The 23,562-nt window shown below is 34.8% G+C and overlaps 1 protein-coding gene across 1 annotated transcript in view; it reads left to right on the top strand.

Moving 5' to 3' along the window:
- Window positions 1–23,562, top strand: part of ADGRB3 (adhesion G protein-coupled receptor B3) — a 430,423-nt gene that overhangs the window by 244,470 nt on the left and 162,391 nt on the right. The window contains exons 13-16 of the mRNA XM_008502299.2: window positions 1,136–1,282; window positions 2,048–2,123; window positions 7,680–7,782; window positions 11,771–11,814. Of these exons, the coding sequence (XP_008500521.1) occupies window positions 1,136–1,282; window positions 2,048–2,123; window positions 7,680–7,782; window positions 11,771–11,814 (370 nt within the window). The remainder of the gene's footprint in view (window positions 1–1,135; window positions 1,283–2,047; window positions 2,124–7,679; window positions 7,783–11,770; window positions 11,815–23,562) is intronic.

Raw genomic sequence — 23,562 nt, 5'->3', positions numbered from 1 at the left:
CTGATGAGACACCTAATGGTTTTCTATTTTAATTTTGCTGTTCTGATTGCTTTTGCAGATGTGCCCCATTGTCTTTATATTTAACTTCCCTTGCAGTCCTCGGAGTGAAATCGTTATGCAGATCAAAGTGGAGTCCTGATGTCCAAATGCTTCCAACCACATTAGCCTCTTTATAAATGGATTAGGAAGAGCATTGCAGAGGAAATGGCTATCAACATGGCTTACACTGAGAACAGAGCTAGTGTTCCAAATGTGTTCTTTGTCATTTCTCTCAGTGTACATAAACATTTGCAGCATTGTCAGTTCCTTAGAAGTACTTTGAGTCTTACTAGACACTGACAGTGTTGCCATGGAGTCATACTTAGATTGCACAGCAAAACCAAAACGGATTTCCAGATGATAGTTGAGTTAGAAAACAGAGAGAAAATGAGAACGAGTAAACAAAATTCCAGACTGCCTATTATTAAATTTTATACCTATTTCTGCTGTCTTTCTGTAACTGTTACAGATACAATAATGATTCTGTTTGGCGTGTGTGTGTGTGTATTGTTTTTTAGATGGAAAAATATAACTAAGAGTTCTGAATGGAAATATTTCTTTCAAGAAAAAGAAATGAAATGCTATACCACATTCTCGTTTGTGTGGAAACAATGAGGTCTTTTAATATGTGAATCTCCTTAATGGGTCTATCTTAAAACTGTGTCTGTATGGGAGATAAAATCTCTCTTATTGCTTCATTAGCCTGCGTCTAGCAGTTATGTTTCCCAAAGCAATTTTCAGCATCCTCTTCCTTTCATTGTCACATTCGATCATTTTAGAATTTGCTCTGAAGACACGCCAATGTCCTTATGTGTGTATTTCAGAGTATAAGCCAGCAAATTCAATAGTCCCTGTTAAGGAACTTAATCGGAATCTGGCTGACAAATGATACGATCAATGTCACACAATTAATCCATAGTACAACTGCATAATAAACAGAAAATTACACTTTTTGTGCCAGTTAGTGTCCTATAAATTCTGACTTTACTTGAAATGTATTATTAAACATTTTTGTTATTGCTGTACTGTTATTGTTGTATGCTGCTTTAAAGTATGAAACACAGTTTTATTTGATTTTGTGATTTCTTTTTACTAGTGGCTAGCATTCAGAAGCTTCCTGCTGCATCTGTTTTAACCGACATCAATTTCCCCATGAAAGGAAGAAAAGGAATGGTTGATTGGGCACGAAACTCAGAAGACAGGGTTGTCATTCCAAAAAACATTTTCACCCCTATGTCAACAGGTAAAGAAGCATATCAACGTTTTAATTTTGTGCTAGCTTTAAGAAGGGAACTTAGAATCTTTGTCTCACAGGACCACTGTATGATATAGATGTGTTTATTTTATCCATCTTCAAAAGAAATCAAGTACCCACAGCTTATCGCAGAGGGATATGATGGGGCTTAATTTTAGCATCTTGAAGAAAAGGTGAAACTACAGAAATCTTATCTGTAGTTTCTACACAGAAGAGCCAAAGATTAGTTATTGTGAATAGGAATGTACCTGTGGTGGTATGAGATGATCTGAAGTGCAGATCATCTTATATGAAGCTGCTCCCTGAAGCTGCTCCACGCTTAGCAGACTGGGCCATTCCAACAATCCATTTACAAAGGATGCTCAGGAGGCAAGTTACCCTCACTTCACATAGAATTTACAAATACTGTTGCAGGGCAGATCTCTCACATTAGAGAATTTATTTGCTAGGCATTAAATTTTTGAGACAGATGTTTTAAGGATGCCTAATTATACAGGTAAATGAACTATCATGGATGTCAGTACACAGTAATGGATTTTTTAAAAATGTCATTTTCAGTGATTTAAATCTTTTGATATATTCGTGACATTGCTACATCTCAATGACAGAATTCCAGAATCTAATTCAAAATTATGATGGCTTATTTAAAATTAAGTTTCTACTAGAAAGAAAAATGCTATTGACATTTTTTTTTGTGATGATGAAATCTTGAGAAGTGCATTTAAAAATCTTTTTTTTCTTTACTCTTTTCAGAACTAGATGAATCAACTGTATTTGTAGTTGGAGCAGTGCTATACAAAAATTTAGAACTCATTTTGCCCACTCTGAGGTAAGATATTTCATAAATAAAATAAGAATTAGACTGTTTCAGGATCATAAATACACTACATGTCAGGATAAAAGCAGACAATCAAGACGGTTTGCATATTAGTATTGATTTTTTTTCCATATTATTTAAAATATGTATGTGTATATTTGTCTTGCTTTCATGTTTAGTCATTTGCATGACTGTAATAGCATTTTTATGAAATTCTTTTAATGTATGTTTATTTATGTATACTCAGCTAAATTACAGAAATGTTCAATTAAAATCAGGCACAGTGATGTACATTAAAGGTCAGGCCACATTTGCTTCAAACTACTGCTTGTCCAATCCCTAAAAGTGATCTAGTAATGATGTCATAACCTGATGTACTAACATCTGCTCTGCTTCTATGGAAGTCTTTAGTAATAGTTTTCCAAATACTTTTTCAGTTCAAGTTGTATTCAGAAGGGAGAGCAGAGCTATAGTGAGAATTCATTTTAGAAACAAGACATGCATGTGCCTGAACAGCTGTGGCATGTCAGTTATGAGGGCCATACATATTCATAGAGAAATAGGAGGGTCTCTTGTTTCACTTCTTCCTTTCTGCACTTGAGAACAGACAATTTGGAAATCAACATTTCCCCTCCACTTCTCAAATTACTTGTTAGGATCATTTCATAGTCCATCAATAATATCTTATTTCACATGATCCTCTGCACCACTGGTCTACTAATGTCCTTTTACAGTTAAAGAAATGGCTGCAGATTGTGTCACAATAACTGCTAATGTATTCAAAACAATTAGAAAGAGTAGCAGTTAGGAAGATACCAGATCAACTCTCCCTATTTTATTTAACCAAAACTTCAGAATATAAAACAAAAGGACAGAAAAAAACCATTTTTTTGCCCCAAATCTACTTGAAAACAAACAAGATTGAGTCATAAGAAAAAAGCCTAAATACTTCACAGTACATTTCCAAACTCTGTGCAATGATTATCTGCAATGCTGGGGACAGAAATCTGTCTGAGGTAGAGCACTGTTCAGACAGTGATGTCCTGGCAGGACACCTGGAAGCCTGAGGAGTGCTGATGATAGCCGTCTATGCTTAAGGCAGAATATAAATGACAGCTCTTCCACTTCTGAAATGTCACTAAACATTTTCCATTTGTTGTGCCAGTTTCTGAAATTAGCCAGGAAGGAAGACATGTTTGCCAGAGATAGTTTTTCTTCTCCCATATTCGAAGCAACAGAGCCAAATTGATATTGTAGTCATATTCCTTTTTGTCAGACCTTAGAGACGATCTACCATTTCTAGGAAAGTATCAAGGTGGCCATGTACCTTTCAGACACTTATATTTTAAATCACAATCTATGATCATGCCTTTTCAGCTGTCATAAATCAATAGTTTAATTTATTTAACAAGTGTGAACCTTGAATGCTGTATATTTGCTTACGTGAAAAGCCTTTCAAGGTTTTTAATTCATCCTTTAGAAGAGTGAGATTTCTATGCTGTATTAGATTCTCCCTAGAATCAATAGCATTCCAAGTAACAGGAATAGGGGCAAAATAGATACATATAATTATAGCAACTTAAGTACTTTGAACTATGAAGAAGTGCATCTCTGTTCCCAATTTTTTTGCTTTATCTGTTCAACTTTCAGCAGGTTACTGGCTTAAAAAGTAAAATTGACCATTTATCTGTAAAGTTCATAGAGAGGTTTTGTGAGCTTCAAAAGCAAAATAGTATAATTCTAAGTAGTCTAATGATCCATGTGTAGCTTCTAAAGCAAAATAACCTAATTCTAAGTAGTCTAATAATCTATGTGTATCTATTCATAAATGAGGTCTTCAGCAACTGAAATTCAAAAATATCCCATTTTGCCTTTGAATATGTTCAGTATTATTTGGATCCAATTCTTAGCCTCCCAAGAAAAGGAAATGAGCATTATTACTTTTTCTTATGTGTGTGAATAAGGAATGAAATCCATTATTAATCTGCTCTATAAAGATACAGCCCATATCTCCATGTAACTCTAGTCTCTTCTTTGTTCAGTCTAGTGCCTCCATATTTCTTTAATATTTATAATGAAGTTACACTGGACTTCTGCAGTTTACATTTCTTACCTAATCAGGAAGTGTATCATGCTGTATTTCTTTGCCCATAGCAGTCACATTAAAATTTTTATCTCATTATCTTAAGGTAGTACCTTAAAAGTGGCACAATAGCAAGCTGTTTTCATGGAGTCATTGAACAGTTTGGATTGGAAGGGACCTTCAAAGCACATCTAGTTCCAATCCCCCTGCCGGGGTCAGGGACATCTTTAATTAGATTAGGTTGTTCATAGCCCCATCCAACCTGACTTTGAACACTTCCAATGATGGGACATCTACAGCTTCATTGGTCAGCCTGTTCCAGTGTCTCATCACCCTCATCATAAATGCTTTGTTTGTTGTGCCCAATCTAAATCCTTCAGTTTAAAGCCATTGCGCCTTGTCCTGTCAGTTGGTAAAATTCTCTCTACATCATCTATTTTTTTTTTTATGATACCTGGAAGTGTGGTATATATGAATTAAAAAAGTAATTCTGGATAAGTATTTTACATGATGCTGTCCTAAGTAAAATGACATTTAACAATGTATGATGATGGTAGGAATAAAGAGAAACAAAACGGTAAATGAAGATAAAATAAGTGAAATGGGCTTGTGTTTGAGTTCAAAAGCTGCACTGTTTACACCTTGACAACCTGATAAAAATGTGATTTCTACTGGATGAAGTTAAATATCCAGAAATCTTTACCACTTTTCATGTGATTTTAGTCCCTGACTTTACAAGTCAGGATGGCAGTCAATATTTGATCATATGACACTTATTTTTCATAGTTTTCAGAAGAACAAAGGTTACCTGTATTCCCATGCATTCCGTAGTATCAGCATTAAAAGATACGGAAGTTTCCACATCAACACAAGGAATTTCTTTGTTTAAAATAAACCAGTAAATCATTATATATATATATTTAGGGAAAATCTTTCATAACACCTAACCACAGAACCCCATCTGGTACATAACAGGTGTTCTGTGAGTAAAATAAGGAATTCATTATCTAGGACAGCCTATATAATGTATTTCACAAACTCCAAAATTAGCTGCATTTTACCATATGGTCTTGATTTTTCTTGTTTTTACTGGCATAGAATCTGTTAGGAATAAGTCTTGTAAACACAGTGTGAGGTCAGAACTTGACAACTACATTAATATAGAACTTTTTTGACAAAGTATGTTATCCCAGTGGTATATGTATTTTATTAAAATAATTTTGTGAGGACTGTTTAAACAAAAGGTTAGGGAAAATAAAAGTACTTTTTCCTTCCTTGTAAAAATCGTGTTATTCTTTTTTTCCATGCACAAGTAAATAGACAATCTGATTCTCTTTTCCTTAAATGCACTGTTCTGGTAATGTCATATGGATTTTTTTCAAATCATATCTTGAAATATTGAGCACTGTATACCGAGTATTATGTCCATAGCTCTTGCATCCCTGAGAACATTTAGGTTATTGTTATGTTCACGGAAAATTGATTCTCAATACAATACTCATCTGAAACTTATTATATATAATTCCTCTCCTGGGCACTCTGAAGAATACATCGCATATTGCCACATTGTGAGAATGTTTTCAACTTCTCTGTTACAATTGTGAACAAATCATCACTGATTTTGCTGAAGGAAGCCTTTTTTCCCCCCATCACTTAAACAACCACTGTACTTTTCCTGCTATAATTTCCTGCATTGATATCTTCCTTTTCTCCATTTGAAACATCATTCCTAAGTCTCTCTTATGGGTGCTGTAAAGCCAAAAAGGCTCTTAAATTTCCTAGGGTCAGCTTCATTAGACTGAGGATGGAGGACCTCAGACAGGCTTTTACTGCATAGGATTACTGCTATTTTTCTGTAATGTATTTATTTACACATTGAAGTGTAACTTCAGCTCTTTTCCTAAGTTCATTTTTCTAGAGCAACATAGGGTCTTTCTAAAAAGAAAGGAAAACCTCAGTTTCATACTACATAGAATCAATATGTATACCCTTATATAGAGGAATACCCTCAAAATATATACCCACATAGAAAAAAAAATCTTGGTAAAATAAGTACTTATTTTATTAATACTGTTATAAATTCTGAGCAGAAAAACAATAGGACAGCAGCTCTTCCTGAGTCTTTATTCAGTCAAGTATTTATAATTATGCAGCTATTTTATTTACAATAAAGAACTCTCATTACTCACCCTCTACACTGCAGGTTTGCCAAACATTAAATATTAGTCTTAGGTAGAGAGATATTCTTTATTGTGTGGGTGGTGAGACACTGGATCATGTTACCCAGAGATGTAGATGCCTCTCCCTGGAAGTGTCCAAGACCAGGTTGGATGGGGCTTTGAGCAACCTGGTCTAGTAAAGCTGTCCTTGCCCATGCGGGGGGTTTGGAAATAGATGATCTTCAAGGTTCTTTCCAACCCAAACCATTTTATGGTTCTAGGAAACAACAACAAAATAAAATGTATACTGTTAATTATAATAACCTCTAAACTGCCTAGTTTCTTCTTTGATCACATCTACCTTGAAATATGTCTTTCTGTAAGGTTTTATGTTTTTTTATATGCAATCAGCAGTAGTTGAATACATCACTGCATATGAAGGAAATACTGTAAGAATAATCAGAAACAGTCAGGCTGATACCTGATGGTTGTTCTATGCCTAACAGGGTCATAAGAAACATAAGGATCTCAGACATGAACATCATATCAACATGTGCTTATGCCTGTATAACCATAAATCTGGAAATATTAGGTGTTTCCTGGAAAGATAGTTACAAAGCATAGTGTTCCATATTTTACATGAAAAGAGAGATGGATGATGAATTAGCAAAATTAACGCATAGTTATTATTTCGAGAAACCTCATGAAATAACATAAAACCAAATACAATCTCACACATGAGACAAAATTGATTGGTTTTGATGGGATTTCAGTCAGGTCACAAATATGAATTTATTTAAAGTATTTAGATGACAAAGTTGTTCATCAATGTACCAAATGCAATGTTTTTTCAAAAACTGGAAACAAATAGATTTTTTTCATGAGCAAAGAATCAACAGAACTGTGGAATCTCCCATTGCCCTCATCTATTTTCAGTTTTATAGTTAACAGTCAGAAAAAAAAGCCCAACACTGCAATTTGGAAGAAAAATTACTGTCTTTTCCATTGCAGAGCTAGTGGGTCTATGATAAGAGAAGTGAATTACATGTATTCAAACAATGACAGAATGTTAACATCACCCTTCTCATTAGTAAGTTGTACTTTAAGGAACTGCAGTTCTGTCGCCACTGTTGCCTTTCAGTCTGTAATGTATTATTTATGCTAAAAAGATAAAGTTTTCACCACTTCCAAGAACATTTTCTCCTGAATGTTTATAAAATAAAACCATGGAAAATGCCCATGAGATACTTTTAAAATGTAGTATGAGAAGGTTCACACTATGAAAAATCTTTAATTTTCACATGTTTTGTTAATTTTTTTTTCCAGGAATTATACGGTTGTTAATTCAAAAATCATTGTTGTCACTATACGACCTGAGCCCAAAACTACAGATTCTTTCCTGGAGATAGAACTGGCTCATCTCTCTAATGTAAGTACAAGGATAGTTGAATATGCTCTTCCAAGAGTATTTATCAGATCCTATGAGAGGAAGAAGTGGGACTGTTTTAATTATCATGTAATAAAACCCAGTTTAACTGCTAAAATTTAAGGCTAGGAAAAGTCTAATATACTTTGAAGGGAATATGTATTTGTTTTATTCATGTGTGTATCAACTTTCCATGAATTTTCAATTAAACCATCAATTTTTACCAAAACTGCTCCATTATCTGCTTTGATGAGTATAACTGAGTATTTGGTATCTTGCTGAACGCTTAAACTTTTGCTCCCTGCCTAGGTCATGTAGCAACTTAGTTCTTCAGGCCTTTTCTTCCATTATTTTGTATTCACAAGCCAACTTTTACCTAACCTGTTGTAGAAAGCTTGGAAAAAAATGCTCTGGTTCCAGTTTAGCTTATAATTCTTATAACTGTTTCAGAAATTTTTGTGCAATCATTTTTTTCATTCTGCATTCTTCAACCTCCAATCCCACATTAAAAAAAAAAAATTAAATCTGAGAAAAAAGGGATCCTGTGTCTAACTGTATGAAAAATATTAGTAGTTTTTCTGTTTGCTGTCTGCAATCTTGCAGTAGCCAAATCTTTTGTGAGAAATTTTTGTCATGTACAATATTGGAGTACTATTAAATAACAAGCATGGGGGTAATTTAAGTGAAGGAATAACATACAAGCTGTGTCTGGTTATGTTAGTAAGAGAATTTAAAGTCATAAAGAGATGATCAGAAGACACATAGTTACTAGAGCTACAGTAAACAGCATTTTTATGCAAAAGACTATAAATCTGTGATTTTTGGCTATGAAGAGTTACTCAAGTGGTCATATAGGTACAAAGCAGCTGGAAGAGTTGCAAATATTCCATTCAGTGTCAAATTTGTATTAGTGTTTCTGGGGAAAAGTGTGAGGATAACTCTTTGATTTACCTTTAAATCAAGTTTAGAAGAAACTGACTATTTTTATTTGCTATCAATGGTAATTATGACCCCACCATTCAGTTCCTAGTAAAAGAATATTTAAAAGAACACTTCAGTGAAATTTACTGCCAAGTCAAACAGAAAAAAATAGAAAGAAATAGAGGAACATAAGCTCTTCAATATTTTAAGTGATCGTGGGGTTACTTATATGTGTTGTAGATTAAGAATACTGGAGTATGACTACTGCATTTTGAAACTGGAATTGCTACTTTCAAAAGTGTGGGGTAACAAGTAGGAAAAATACTGGAATTACTTTGGTCACATGCTAGAAAACAATTTTTTTAAAATTAATACTAGTAAGCAACTTCTCAGCATTTAAAAAATGTATGACACAAGCAAGGCAGGAATTTATTTGTTTTTTTCAATCTATCCCTTTGAGTACTTTTCAGAGCATCATATTTTTCTAGTAGCTTGATTAAAGAGACACCAAAGTAATCTTTTTAAAAGTGCACAACTCAAATAAAACCCATTTTCTTCCTGAGAATAAGAACTCTCCACCTTCTGACAGCACAGAAGTTTACTTAAGGGACACTAAAAGTAATGAGCCAGCAGTAGCATAGCACTTTAAGATTTCAACAAGACTGAAAAGCCTGGCTACAAAACCCAGCTGGCAGTGTGCTGCAGAGCTGTCAAAGGTGCCAAACACATCTCGAAAGTTCTGTTTTTCACATCTCAGAAGTTCAGTTTTATGTGCCAGGCAGACACATATCTACATACACACTCACACAATTGTCTGTACTTGAGATATCCAAGTCCAGTTCTGTAGTTTAGAAATCAATACTGCAAGTTGTAAAGATGAATGGATGCTGTAGCTGCTTCCTTATCTACAGCTAAGTAGTTAACTGGCAAAAGCTGTGGTAAGACTGCTGCCCTCACAAGGAGTGATGGCTCCTGGAGGTAGCTCACAACAACAGTGTGAAGAGACATTGCCAGATGTCAGACTCAAAAAAAAAAGAACTTAAAAAGGGAGCAACAGCTTAGGGGTAAAGAGGAAAATAGTAACAGGCTCCTTGCCATCCTTGCAGTGCTTGAAGAGTGTTTGATCAGGATATCAAAAGAGGAAGAAGTTGTGAAAGACTGCTGTGCTGTAGTGAGCTGCCACATATGGCAGAGCAAACTGTCACACAAGACCTTTGTAAGGAACAGGAGTAATATTTATCATGCTTTCCATGTTTCTGCTTTATGACTCATTAGGGACTGCAATGGCCAGGCATTCTTTTTTTTTTTTTTATACATTTGAATATATTTCAAAGAGAGTGAAGTGTGTGATCTGAGAGCAGCAGTTTCATTGTGTTTCAGCTTTCTGCAAAGGTTTTTATTTCCCTCTATTTTGTAGATTTTTATACAATGGATGCTTTTTATTCTTTCTACTTGCACTGTGGGAATAGCAAGCATAAACTGTATGATATCTGCTACTAGGAAAGAAAGATCTCAGATACACAATGTCTTACTACCAGCTATAAGACTACTTTTTTAATATGCACATCTCCATATCAAGCAAGGGATGTTTACTCATCCAGTCTTAGCATACAAATTAGTAGTCTTTATAAAAATGAAATTTTTAAAACTGGTAATTCTGCAATGTCATTCCACTGTCCTGAATTCTTACTCTTCTATATCCACTTCACTTTTGGCTAAGGATGCAGGACCTGTCAATGGGCCTGTTATCAAATGCTTTGTGCTGTGCCCTCTTCCCTGTCCTTTTCTTTACATTATAAATACTTCAGGGAATGAAACATCCTTTATTTATGTTTGTACAGTGCTATATTAATGTAAAGTGCCATAAGTATATGTTGGCTTAAAATATTTATACTCATTTAATACAGTCAGCAGAATGCTGAAGTAGAGGGCCAAAATTTCCCTAAATGTCTCTCTCACAAGCATCTTCAGAAAGACTTTTTTTATCTTCGACAAAGATGTGGATGGACAAATTTAAATATTAATAGATATTTACTTCACTGGCTGCCATGCTTTTTCTGCAAATAAAACCCTTTCCAGAAATATCGAGGTCTTTTGTCTCTATGAAACTGCCTGCAGCACCAGCACCATTCATGGGAGAACTACACTAGCATTGACAGAAAAAACAGTATATTCTGCCTGATTCTTCAAATCACTGTTATTTTGTTAAAAATGTATTTTTAATAGGTATTTCATATCTAATTTATTTACATAGTTCTGACTTCTGGGAATATCCGGTATTTATAATGAATAAGCATATAGTTAAGGACTTCTGAGGCAATTTTGATTCTTGATAAAGGAAGATCTACAATATTAGAAAAAAAGCTTTGATTTTAATTTTGTCTCAGCTCTTCATAGGCATCAAAAAAATTGAGTGATGATAAAGTTCTGTTCCCCAAAACGTTACTCAAATTTAAATGATGTATAATATACCTAAATTCCCATACTGTTCTAAATCAGATCGGAAATCTTCCACTGACTTGGAAGAGGTTGAAGTTTGTATAGTAAAGGTTCAAGAAAAAAAAAGCAATTTTAAGAAAAAATCTCTGCTGATTTAGGACCTTAATGACAAAAAGATTTGGGTATTGAATCTGAAATCATCTGAAATCCCAGCATCCAGACCTTTTGCCCAATGTACACTTAAAATTTTCACAGGCATTCCTGGTTTTATCGCTCAAGTTCACGAGGGGCCTAAAGTTCTGTTTGTAAACAGACCTAAAAATGTGGAGTCTTGTCAGGTGTCTTAACAGATTAACTCCTATTAATTATCAAATCTCAGTTCTACTAGGATATACCAAATAGACAACTTACTATATCTGAGAGGGAGAATATAGAAAGTAGTCTACTTTGAGGTTCAAGTGATTTTTGAATACTCTGTAAGTTAACCTTATGCTTTTGCAATTTTAGTGGCATCAATACATCAGAGTATAAGTGTGATGTTGGAGGAGGAGCTCCAAAAAAAATGTTTATGTCAAGCATGATTTTTTTTCAGCATATCAGTAATTAATAGGTTTGTTTGTTTTTTTCTTAGGGTACACTGAATCCCTACTGTGTGCTGTGGGATGATTCAAGAACGTAAGTGACAGATATTTGCTTCTATTACTATTAATGTTACAAAGTACCAAACAATATATAATTAGTTGACCAATAAATCAGTTGGTACTAGGACCAGGAAAACGAACCTTTTACAGACTGAAAGTGCTGTATTCTTCCTTTCTGAAGCAATATAACTTGAAATAATATGACAGCTCACCAGAAAGAGATTACTCACATAGAAATTTTAATCTGCTTCTTCAAGATTCAAATGAGGATGTCTAAGAACTGCATTTCCTTGATCGCAGTTGCTGGGCAACAAGTGAGTGGGTAAATGATCTGGCACAACTAAGGAAAACTCCCATTTCTGTTACTGCAGGGAGAAATATAATTTTCAGGTGTGATACCCACAGTAATCTTCATTCTAACTGATTCAAATTCTCATTGTATTTGAATAAAATAATAGTGGCATACTAAATAGTGAAAGCTTGATAGCAGTCTTCTGCTACTTTTTCACTGTGGATCCCTTGTGCAGCAGAACAGAAAATGTCACTGTAAAGAAGTAAAGCAGTAAAATCAGTGAGGTTTAAAAGAATTCCATGTTTATGCAGTTGTAATTTGCTGAATTAATCTTTCACAGTAAGTCTCCAATTAAAGTCAAGGTGAACTTTGCTTAAATGCAGATTGTTTCAAGAAGGATTCATGTGTGGTTGCCATATTAATTCTTTTAAAAGTCGTGTACTTCTTGTCCAGGTATATTATGTATGTCTTTAAAGACTCATTTACAGTGAAAGAAATATTATGTGTGTAATTTTGTGAGTGCTTTTATCCTTGACCTGGGTGTCTATCAGTACACTGATGGATGAGAAACAACATTATTGTACAGAATATGAGAAACTTCAGAGATTAAACCAGAAATCATTCCAAGTGCATGTAGAATCTATTCTTCTATGAAAGAATCACAGTGGCGTTATTTGCCAGCAACATCATAATATTCTATTTCTGTGAAGTGTATGGAATAATGTGCATGAAAGACTCATAATTATGTATTATTATATGCACATGGGATGCAAATCATTTGGAACAAGTTATTTGTTTCCTCTTCAAAGTTTTTTGCTTACACAGTAGTAGTAGTAGTAAGGTGCTACATTTGCCATTTTTACACATTGTGTACTTAGAGCACATGCTATGATTTCACCAATGTAGTCCATAGGAAAAAAAAAAAAAAAAAAAAAAAGAAAAGAAAAGAAAAAGCGTTCTGTGGATTTAATAATGGGATTAAAAATATTTTATACAGGTATTCAGGATGAATGTGTGAAGCAATTACAAACAACTGTATTTTGCTCTTGCCTCTTGTTTTGCATGTATTTCTCCTGATATTGTTTACAGAGAAGTTTAGTGTTTTCATTATACTTCAGGATCCAGATGGAAAAGTGAATTTTTGAAACATGTAATATATTTGCCCAGGTGGTCAAGAAGTCCAATGGCATCCTGGCCTGTATCAAAAACAGCATGTCCAGAAGGAATAGGGAAGTGATTGTGCTCCTGTACTTGGCCCTGGTGAGGCCACAGTATTGTGTTCAGTTCTGGGCACCGAAGTGTAAGGAAGACACTGACGTCCTGGAGTGTGTCCAGGGAAGAGCTACAAGGCTGGGGAGGGGTTTGGAGGGTGTTTTGTACAAGGAACAGCTGAGGGATCTGGGATTATTTAGTCTGGAGAAGGAGGAGAGAAGGCTCAAGGGAGATCTCATTGCTCTCTGCAACTACCTTGAAGGGAGGTTGTAGAGAGTCCAGAGCTGGTCTCTTCTCCCAAGTCACTAGTGATAGGATGAGAGGAAATGGTTTTAAGTCATGCCAGGGGATGTTTAAGTTGGATATTAGGAAAAATTTCCTTACTGAAAGAATGGTGAGGCATTGGAGTGGGCTGCCCAGGGAGGTGGTGGAGTCGCCATCCCTGGAGGTGTTCAAGAAGTGTTTAGATGTGGTGCTTTAGGATATGGTTTAGTGGTTGTGGTAGTTGGATTATGGTTGTACTTGATGATCTTAAAGGTCTTTTCCAGCCTTAATGATTCTATGAAAATGTACATGAAGCTTACATGAAACTGTTTTGAAGGAGAAACATGCTTTTATATTCTGAAGGATATATTTTCTAGACATTATTTAATAGTAGCTATTGAAGGTGTTAAACTATTTTAGGACTGGGGATATTCTTGTACATAGATCAGTTTTCAAACATGATACAAGCCATTAAATATACACAGTCTGCGTGCACAACACTGTCATTTGTTTTACACCTGTATGTGTGTTATTTTATGACAATGTTACTTTATCTCTCATGTGAGTATATAAGTGAATAACAAAATGTAACTTTTTTCCTCTATCCCTTAGGAAAAGATCACTAATACTATCTGTGGGAACTTTACTTGATTCATAATTTTATTTTGTAAAGCTGTTTCTTTTTGGTTTGGAATATTTTATTTGCATCTACTCAGGAATACTTCAGAATATATATTCTGACCCTGTGTGTTTTAAATTCTCACAGAAGCTCTGTGCTGCTGAATCAGTTCCTATCCTTTATAAATCTTATCAAATAATATGTAGAGGATTATACAATTGCATACAACTGACTTTTTTCTTTTATTTTTTCCAGTTTTTTTTCTAAGTCTCATGAATTAGACACGCTTAGCAACAGGCATCTAGGTTTGATGGATTAATATCCTTATCCATGTTGCAAATCCTACAGAGTTGTTCTGTGCTAGTGTCCTTAAATACTGGGTAGTGTTTGCATAACCAGGATTTGGCAAGCATTTTGGAATAAGCCCAAAAAAAGTAGTCTACATTTCACTGAAGGTGCTTAAATAATCAGTAGTCTATGCTGAGATGGGTGGTTTAAATTAAGTGCTTTTCAAATGAAACCTCTTTGCTTTTGTAATTGGCATACAGGCAGTAGTAACCCCCAGAGGGTTTTGCCACCTTTTTAGCCACTTCTCCCACATCTTTATATGCATGCATTGCAAGTTCATGTTTGGTAAATGGTGCTTCTTCCACTGGTCTTGTCATTTTCATGCTTCTTCAAGAGCAGAGGAAGCTTTGTCTAACACGTTTGGGAATGCTTCTCAGGAGAATGATCAGTGATTAAGTTCTCTATCATCCACCCTTGAAAAAAGTTCTGTATCTGTTTAATGACACCACATCATCAAACCAATCCTGCTGTCATTGCTGTTCAGGACTATTTGGCCAGTCTAACTTTGTCAAGAGCAGTTCAGTCCATTCTTTCTATGAGATCCTGTGATTCTTCCCTGTGATGATATAAGTTTTCCACTTACCAAGCTGTCAGGCTTGTGCCCTCTTCATAGGCAGCCAGTCAAATGTGTGTACAGTGTTAGGACAGTGCAAATACAAATTAAAATGTTACATCATGTATTATAAAGGACAATCTCAAATCCAGAAATTCTGTATTTTATTTCAGTTGATTCTTCTGACACGTAGAGCACATCTGTCTATGTTGATTAAAACCAAGCTGCTGTTAAATTCTGATGTTTCCTTTGATATTTTCAGCTTCCCTACAAAAAGCCAACAGTATCAATGGTATGTAAGAGGTGATTTTCCCCCTTAGAAGTCTGAGTGATTTACGCATCCATTAATTTTAGAAAATTTATTCTAAATGTTTCTTTCAGGAAAATCTTAGGATTCTCTATGCTTGTTCTTTAAGTGTGTGGGAAAATGTAATTGACATTCTGAGGAGAAACAATTTAATTCCTTAAACCAACCAACCGAAAACCCAAGAAAGAGTTTTACCTTTTCTGCTTTGCTTTGTCTGGCACAAACAAGCTATCCCTGCTGTCAGGAACTGTTTGTGATACCTTAATTCCAGTGTCTCAGTCAACAAATAGAAAGGAAAGAAATTGGTCAGATAGTAGGGATGAACTCCACAGAAGTGATTTTAAATATTTTATGAAGAAATCAAACATAGGAGAGTTTTTCTCCTGTCCTTCCTATATATCTGGAAAGGAGAAGAAAAAGGGAGAAGAAAACAGAAGAGAAAGTCTAAACCAGCAAGGAATACAATTGTTAGAGCATTTACCTGGGGACCTCAGGGACCAACCTTTCACGTTCTTTACAGGAGTTACTTGAGGAGGTGGAAACACACTTCTCAGCCCACTGAGCTGTCAGATCCTCTCGAGTATGTTACTCACAATGTGTCCTGATGAAATTTTGCCATATTATTTAGGAAAATACTTATGGGTTGGGGACCTGATTCCCAGCACCTATGTTTATTTTTGGCACTTTTTCCATGTCTCTGTCACCATGCCACACCTAAATCTTACCTATATCACTGTCAGTTTTGCTTTAGGTAAGTCTGGGCAAGGCTGTGTAAGCACAGGGAATGAAAGAATCCTTATAATATGCATGCATGCATTTCCATTTTAAAAATGTCATTTACTGTGGCATTTTTGTAGCCTGTCTGAATTTTTGATCCCTTGCTACTTGTATCTATGATCGATGCCATAGCAGACATTCCAAAGGGAGCTCTAGGATCCATGAAATCTGCTCCTGACAAAGTTATTCACTTGTCTTAGTGGACCCAGCCTCTGGACCCCCTGAACTAGGGTGCGGAATTCAAAATAGAAATAGAGGCTGGAAGCTAAGTGCCACAGTTTGGAGCATCATGAGTACCACCCTCATATGCAGCCCTTGGCTAACACCATGATGATTAAGACATGGGAGATGGAGTGGAGACAGAAGATTACTGGAAGGAGGTGATATCTCACATGGCAATTTCAATAGTAACTGCCTGATTAGCTGAAGAAAGCAGCTGGTCTTCATTCTCTTAGAAATGTGTTGGATGGAATGTGGACACATGTTCTCCACAGGACAGTGTCAGGTGTTGCTGGCTTGTTCCACAGCTGTGTATGGTCCAACATGACATTTCACAGCAATGGGTGAGTAAAGAGCTTTAGCATTCTGGGGCTCTTTGCTGCCAGTTGCCGCAAAAGGATGTTATAGCAGTATGACAGCCCATATGTGTTCTCATAGCAGTCTGTGCCTACTGAATATACAATGGGCAGAAGTAAAATGCAATTAGTTGAAACTTCAATACTGCAAGGATTTTGAACTATTTAAGGTTTATTTTATGGCAAGTAGTAGTTCTGCTTTATTATTTTTTTCTTGACCATACAAATTTACATTGAGAGAGGCCCAGATTTTCTACCCTGAAATTATATGAAGTTATGAATACCTATATATGAGAAAAGAGAAATTGTTCAGGATTTCACTCCAGATATAGCATCCTGCATGAAAAAGAGGGTTAATAAAAGTTTACAATTACTATTTTAAATTATACCCTAGATATTTTGCTTATTTTTCTCCCATTATGCCTGTATACAGGTTTGGAGAAATGGTCCATAAAGGAATTTGTTTAGTGCAAATGAAGTGTCTACCAGGTAACTGTGGTTACAGTTTTGCAGAGTCACAGCTGACTCACAGATAATTTAAAGCTGAGTCACAGTTTTGCAGAAAGTGACTCAGCTTTAGGATATAAGCTTGCCTGAATACTAGCAAAATAAATCTTGCATTTTGGTGGTTTGCGAGAAAATTGTCAGGGGACACTGATCTGCTTTGTCCCCCTCCTTTCTACTTTGTTTCTTAAAACTACCGTGGTGGACTATTACAGGTATTCTTTTTACACTGTGAGGACAACCTGACATTGGAAAGGTCTCCCGGGGGAAGTGGTAGATTCCTTCACTTTGGAAAGTTTTAAGTCTTAGCTTGATGGGGTGCTGAGACATATCATACAGAGAATAATACTCGAAGGGTTGGGCCAGATGATCTTGCCAATGTGACATTCTATGATTCTTTGTTTGTCCTAGCCTTGCAAGCCTTTGAAAATATGCTCGAGAAGACTCTTTAAGACTCTTCAAAATATCTTAAGCTAATCATGAAATAATCAGGATATCCTATATCAGAATATGCTTCTTGAAATGTGAATAGTTGTCTTTTCTTTTTTCATTACTTTACAGTCATATTATTTTTGTCAACAGGAAGATTTGGAAGAAATAAGCTTTTCCATAAGTAGGATGAAAATTGAATGGAAATACTTAATCTAATTATAGTTTGGCAATATATACCAGCTGAAGCTTTGTTTGTTGCATTGACTTCAGTCAGATTTGTTGGTCAAGCTTTTCAGTCAGACTTCACCTCTTTGGTATTTTTCAAGGCAGCAATTTTGTTTCTCATGTTAGGTTCTGTGCTTATGTTTGCTAATGTCATGGAAGAGTTAATATTAATTAGCTTATTCAAAAGATAAGTTCTGGAGAACTCACTTTTATGAAGAATTTTCCGTAATGGAACCTATATAATAGGACATTACATACAATTCAGTTCCTGTTAGTCCTATATAAAGAATTTACTAGTGCTACAAAGTCCTATTCGTTTTCTTTAAAACAATATGGAAGGAAAAACCTGATCCAAACTGCCTTGCAGACCACCAAAACTGACTGACTTGAATCAGATCAAGTTGCAAAAGAATGCTTAAGCTATGCAAGACCTACATTTAAATTTTTTTAAATTTACTAAATGCTATGATATTGATACTGTCATGTAGGAGTGCTTAGTTCTGAAATTTGTAGGTACTCTACAATATAAAATGGGGTGTCTTTGTGTTGAAAAAGACTCAGACCAAAATTTTCTTTGCTTAAGTCATAGACAAAATGAATCAGTATATATGGGAGGAATTTATAATTTAGTTCTTTTTTATAACACTGCTTTTTGCTAACACCTACACAGCCATGAACAGAATGTACAAGGAGATTTATAGCAAAAAAAAAAAAAAAAAAAAAAAAAAAAAAAAAAAAAAAAAAAATCAAATTAATTCTTGCTAAAATGTTCACTTTATTTTTAATTTTTACTGGGTGATTAATCAACACCATTTGTTGAGAACTCAATTGCTAGTTGTTGCCTTAATGGTAATGTAGATTTTCAGGAACTAAAAATAGTGCTTTTTGTAATACCAGGCAATTATAATTCTGCAATATGAATAAAAATAAATAGTGCTTGTGTCTTCATAATTGAATTTAAAGATTTGAATTGGACTTTTGACAGATTTTTTTTAGTGTTTAATGAGGGTAGATAATTAAGCTGTTTAAATAAAATTTAGAACAGAAAACGAATTGGTCATAATTTGGTTTTAAGTCTGTTTCCAGAAAAATTGGTGGATGTTACCAAGTCAAAGAAAATCTGATAATTGTTTTCTCTAGTAATACCTCACAAGGAAATGCAGTGGACAGAATCTGTGAATCTGGACTTGGTCTTACTCTTGTAGGGGAAAACACTGTTCACCAAATCCGATGAAACTTCCAAAAGCACAATATAGGACAGGTGTGAAAATTTAGCAACCTTTTTCATTTATATCTTGTGACAGTTAAAGTGAATTATACCTGTAAATTGAAAAGCAGTTTAACATAGAGGCTGGTATCATTCTCCCTGGCTTATAGATAGAGGAAACGAGGGCATAATGAAAACAAAGCCATTTGTCCAAGGTCACAAATCAAATCCCAGTAAAGTTCCAAATTCCTGTCAAAGTTGAGAATGCTCTCTAGCATAGTCAAAGCCAATATAATTTCCCTGCCATTATTCAGAACCTTCAAGGTTCAATAGTTTTATAATGGTATTTCTGTATTCATTCTGATGAACATATGACTGCTGCCAGTTCTGGAGAATTTAGTTCTGTTTATCCAACACAGGTACTGTAGCAGCAGTAAAGGTCCTCGTATTATGCCATCCCTAAAAGCAATGCAGTCTACTTACATTGCCCACAAAGATGAGAAATCTGGGAGCTACTGCTTATCCATGTGAGAAGGAGCTGTGGAAAATACCTTTCTGTCATTCTCTGCTATTCCTTTTACAATAGCAGCACAGATCATGTGCATAAATTAATTATATGTAAGCTATGTTGTGTAGTTTCACATGTACATTTGTTTCTTTTAAACTTATTTGTCATCAGTACAAAAAAGACATAACTGGTATTGATACATATATTTTTAAAAATATTAAGAATGTAACACAAAGCATTTTTGAGCATTTGCATAATATAAGATTGCTTGTCTTTACTTCCAAATGCTTTTATTTAAATCTAATTGAAATCTCCTGAGAGCTATTCTCTCTCATTAATCAAACATCATTTAATTCAAAGTTGCTTGCATGTCAAAATTACCTCAAAAGAAGTGTTTCAAATACTGTTTTGAAATGGATTTTAGAGGGTGTTCCATCAGTTGTTCTTGAATTTTCAGGACTAAAACCATATCTGTCCCTGATAAAACTGTAAAATTCAATCAAAAATCATCAAAGAAGTGTCCAGTTTGAATCTTCCATGTTTTATTAAATTCTGTCACAAGTAAAAAACTTAAATGCTTTATCAGCATCTCGCTGGCCTTACTGGTATCTTAACAGATAATTAATCCTTTGCTGAAACTCTATGTGGTAGCAACAGAAACAAATTTAGTTGAATCTCTTCCTGGATCAGTCACTAGAGGGAAGCAAAGACCTTCACGTGCCTATCCATGATGTCAGTCAATGTTTTGTATTTCCACACTGACAAAATGTTGTCAATATTAAATCTAAAATTTTGGAAAAGGCCTATTTGGTAGAAAAATACCCTTAAAAAAAAATGTCTGCATGGTTGATTATTAGAGGCCATGGTCATTAGAAAATAGAGTTATTTTCATTAATGATGTTTTGAGAATTTGAATCAAGAGAAGAGGCTTTGTTCAAAAGATGTGCTTAAGGCTTCCATTCTTTGAAGCATCCCAATATTCAGAGAAATGTGTTGAAACATTGGTAGCATATTGCTATGCATTTCCATCATTCTCATGTGGCAAAACGTAAGATAAAATATACCAGTTTCTTAGTATCTCCTTGTTGATCCTTCCTTAGTTATCTGTCCTCTTAACTGCATAAACAGTTCTGCACAAACAGAACTGCATAAACAGTTCTTCTGTGTATACCAGGTAAACAGACCAAGAGAACATCGAGTCATTGAGGACTAGTGCATCATGCACTCCATTTCAGCACAGAGAAAGCATAAATTGTATGTGAATGGAGATTTATTTTCCAATTTATAGCATGTTATATGTGGGGTAGTTTTAGTGTATACTGTGTTTTTACTGTATTTAATTCAGCCCTGTTCTACTTACTGATAGTATCACTAATCTTACCATTCGCTCCCATGGGCTGGGCTGGTTGAATTATTTTAAAACAGAAATAGTAGAGGCCATCATTACATTTTCTGACATTTGATTAAAGAGATACAGCTGGTATGAGTTGAAGTTACCATAAAATTAAAATTCCCAGAAACAAGAATAAAATATTAAAAATAATGTTTTGGAGTTTGTCAGTTAAAATTCTAAATGTTTTCAAAATTGTAAGAACAATATTTATATTACTAACCACTTAATTTGCACAGAAAATCTTTTATTAAACCTAAGATACGCAAGATGACCATACTTTAATGAGAATAATAAAAATGAATATCAGGATTTAAACAAGTTTAAATGGAAGGTCATATGGTAGATGAACAGCTTCAAGCAAACCAATTTCACAAAAAAACTTGTGTTGAATAGCTGCTAGATTATGGCTGAATAGATTTTTAGTTGAAAGCATGGTGTATTTATGATGATTTTTAAATGTTTTCATCATTTTCTCTGATAGCGTTGAGTAAGACAGATTTCTTGTGTAGCTAGTAAACTAATTGGAATATACATGTGCATTCAGGTGCACATACTGAGGATAAAATCCTGCAATCCATGCTTTTATTCTAAGCAATGGAGAACATAATTATGAATTTCACAGGCTTTGGTTATGATTCTTAATGATACATGTTAACCTCATGATGCTTCTGCCAGTGGCTGTCTTCTCTGCACCATCTCCCCATAATTCTGTAGGAGAGGAACAAAATGTTTACCTTTTAAATTACAGAATATCTTTGCATACATCAAAAGCATGGAATAAAACATCACTATGTTACTATCAGTTCATCAGTTGCATAAATATGTTCCTGATGTCAAGTTTACCAATAGGTGCATTACCAGATTGGGACCATAGACCAGAATCATTCCACAAGTACTGTCACAAATCCAGGAGTTATTTCATCAGCTTGAATGGCAATAATCAAGGGATTGCAAATACTGACATAAAGCACAATAGAGAACCAGAAAAACAGAATCACTCTTTAAAATGAAATTGATTTATTTGTGTGCTTAGCCTCTAAAGAGTACATTATTTTGTCCTGACCGGGGACTAAGTCCTTTAGGTTTATTTTACTTCATGACTGCAATTTTGATGGTAAGATAGGTCTGTTTTCTGTCTTTCTGACATGTCAGTGAGTACCTTCTTCGATCTCTACTCAATCTTAAGTGGTCATTCACAAGAAGAAGCTATGGTTTTAATATAACATCAAAATAGCTTCAAATGTAAATATTTCAAATGTCAGATAACAACACAAAACTAAAAGATATTTAAAACAACATAGAACAGTTTCAGTCCAATAACTTCTGATTGCATTTAGCTAACACAGTGCCGTACAGCTAGTACAGGAATTCCAAAGTGAGAAAGTCAGAAGTATTAGGAGATAATCTAATCCCTTTATAAGCAGAGTATACTTTAAAAGTTGTAGCATGTAAAAGAAGTCAGTAGTGTCTTTTCTATGCACATCACCTCTCTTCAGCCCACTCTTCCCCTCCGTTCTTTTTCTTGTAATATGACAGTCAAACATCAGATGTTTCAGGTGAAATAACTGTGTGTGTACTCACACACATGCTTCATCATTTCACAGATGAACATCACTGAGGAACAAAGTACTGAACATTTTAAATGCAGAAAAAAAACTATGCTAAATTTACCAAAACCAGATGTTTATATATCTATAAGTATAAAATATATATACCTCCTTATTTCCTTTCCCTGTACAATCGACTGCTGGTAGTATGTTTTATTTTGGGTTTTGCCTGAAGCAGACCATTCTGCCCTCATATTTCTGTAATTGATTTACACAAGAAAACCCTAATCAGACACAAACTTCTTTTCCTCTGAATTTTGTCCAATAATAAATAGAGAATTTTTCTTCACAGACTAGGAAATATGCAGATGTCTACGTTTCATAGTGAGTCCATTTTTCAGCTAAAATTAGAGCACAAGATGATCTTAATTCCACAGCCCCATGACCTAGCCACTAGAATTACCCATCTTTTTTATTCTAGAAAATATGTGGCACATGAAAACAAACTCATGTGGTCCTGGCTTAATTCTCACCTTCTGGCAAAATTAGCAACATCTCGTGTGTCATAAGGAACCACAAAAGACTGCCGTGCAGGTGTGTGATTCAGAGTGGTGGTACAAGTTGAAATCCCAGATAAAAGGCATCACTATTTCATCTCTTAATCTCATAGGAATAAAGAAGTTGCTTGTTCAGACAGTCGTGGGGAAGAACCAGGGAGAGCTGGGAGTGAGGTGATGTTTTCTAACACACTGTGCTATGCATTGAGTTTCTATATATTCTGGCATGCTATTTTAGAGATACTCTTCTTTTTACAGCCTCTCTGTGCTGCTGCCAGCTCAAACTGGCACCCAACTGTCATTTTATAACCTATGCAACTATTTTTCCTTTTTGTTCATCTAGACCTTTACATTTTCAGTTTATTTTTAGTAATGCAATTATTTCTGAGAATATATATATATAACAAAATCCAAGGAACACCCAAGCAATTGTTGTGGGGATGTAGATAAGGTTTTGATTTT

The sequence above is a fragment of the Calypte anna genome, chromosome 3 (genome assembly GCF_003957555.1).
Source record: "Calypte anna isolate BGI_N300 chromosome 3, bCalAnn1_v1.p, whole genome shotgun sequence".
Classification (NCBI taxonomy): Eukaryota; Metazoa; Chordata; class Aves; order Apodiformes; family Trochilidae; genus Calypte; species Calypte anna.
The sequence above is the reverse complement of the archived record's forward strand: the minus strand, read 5'-3'. Positions and strand labels throughout refer to the sequence as shown.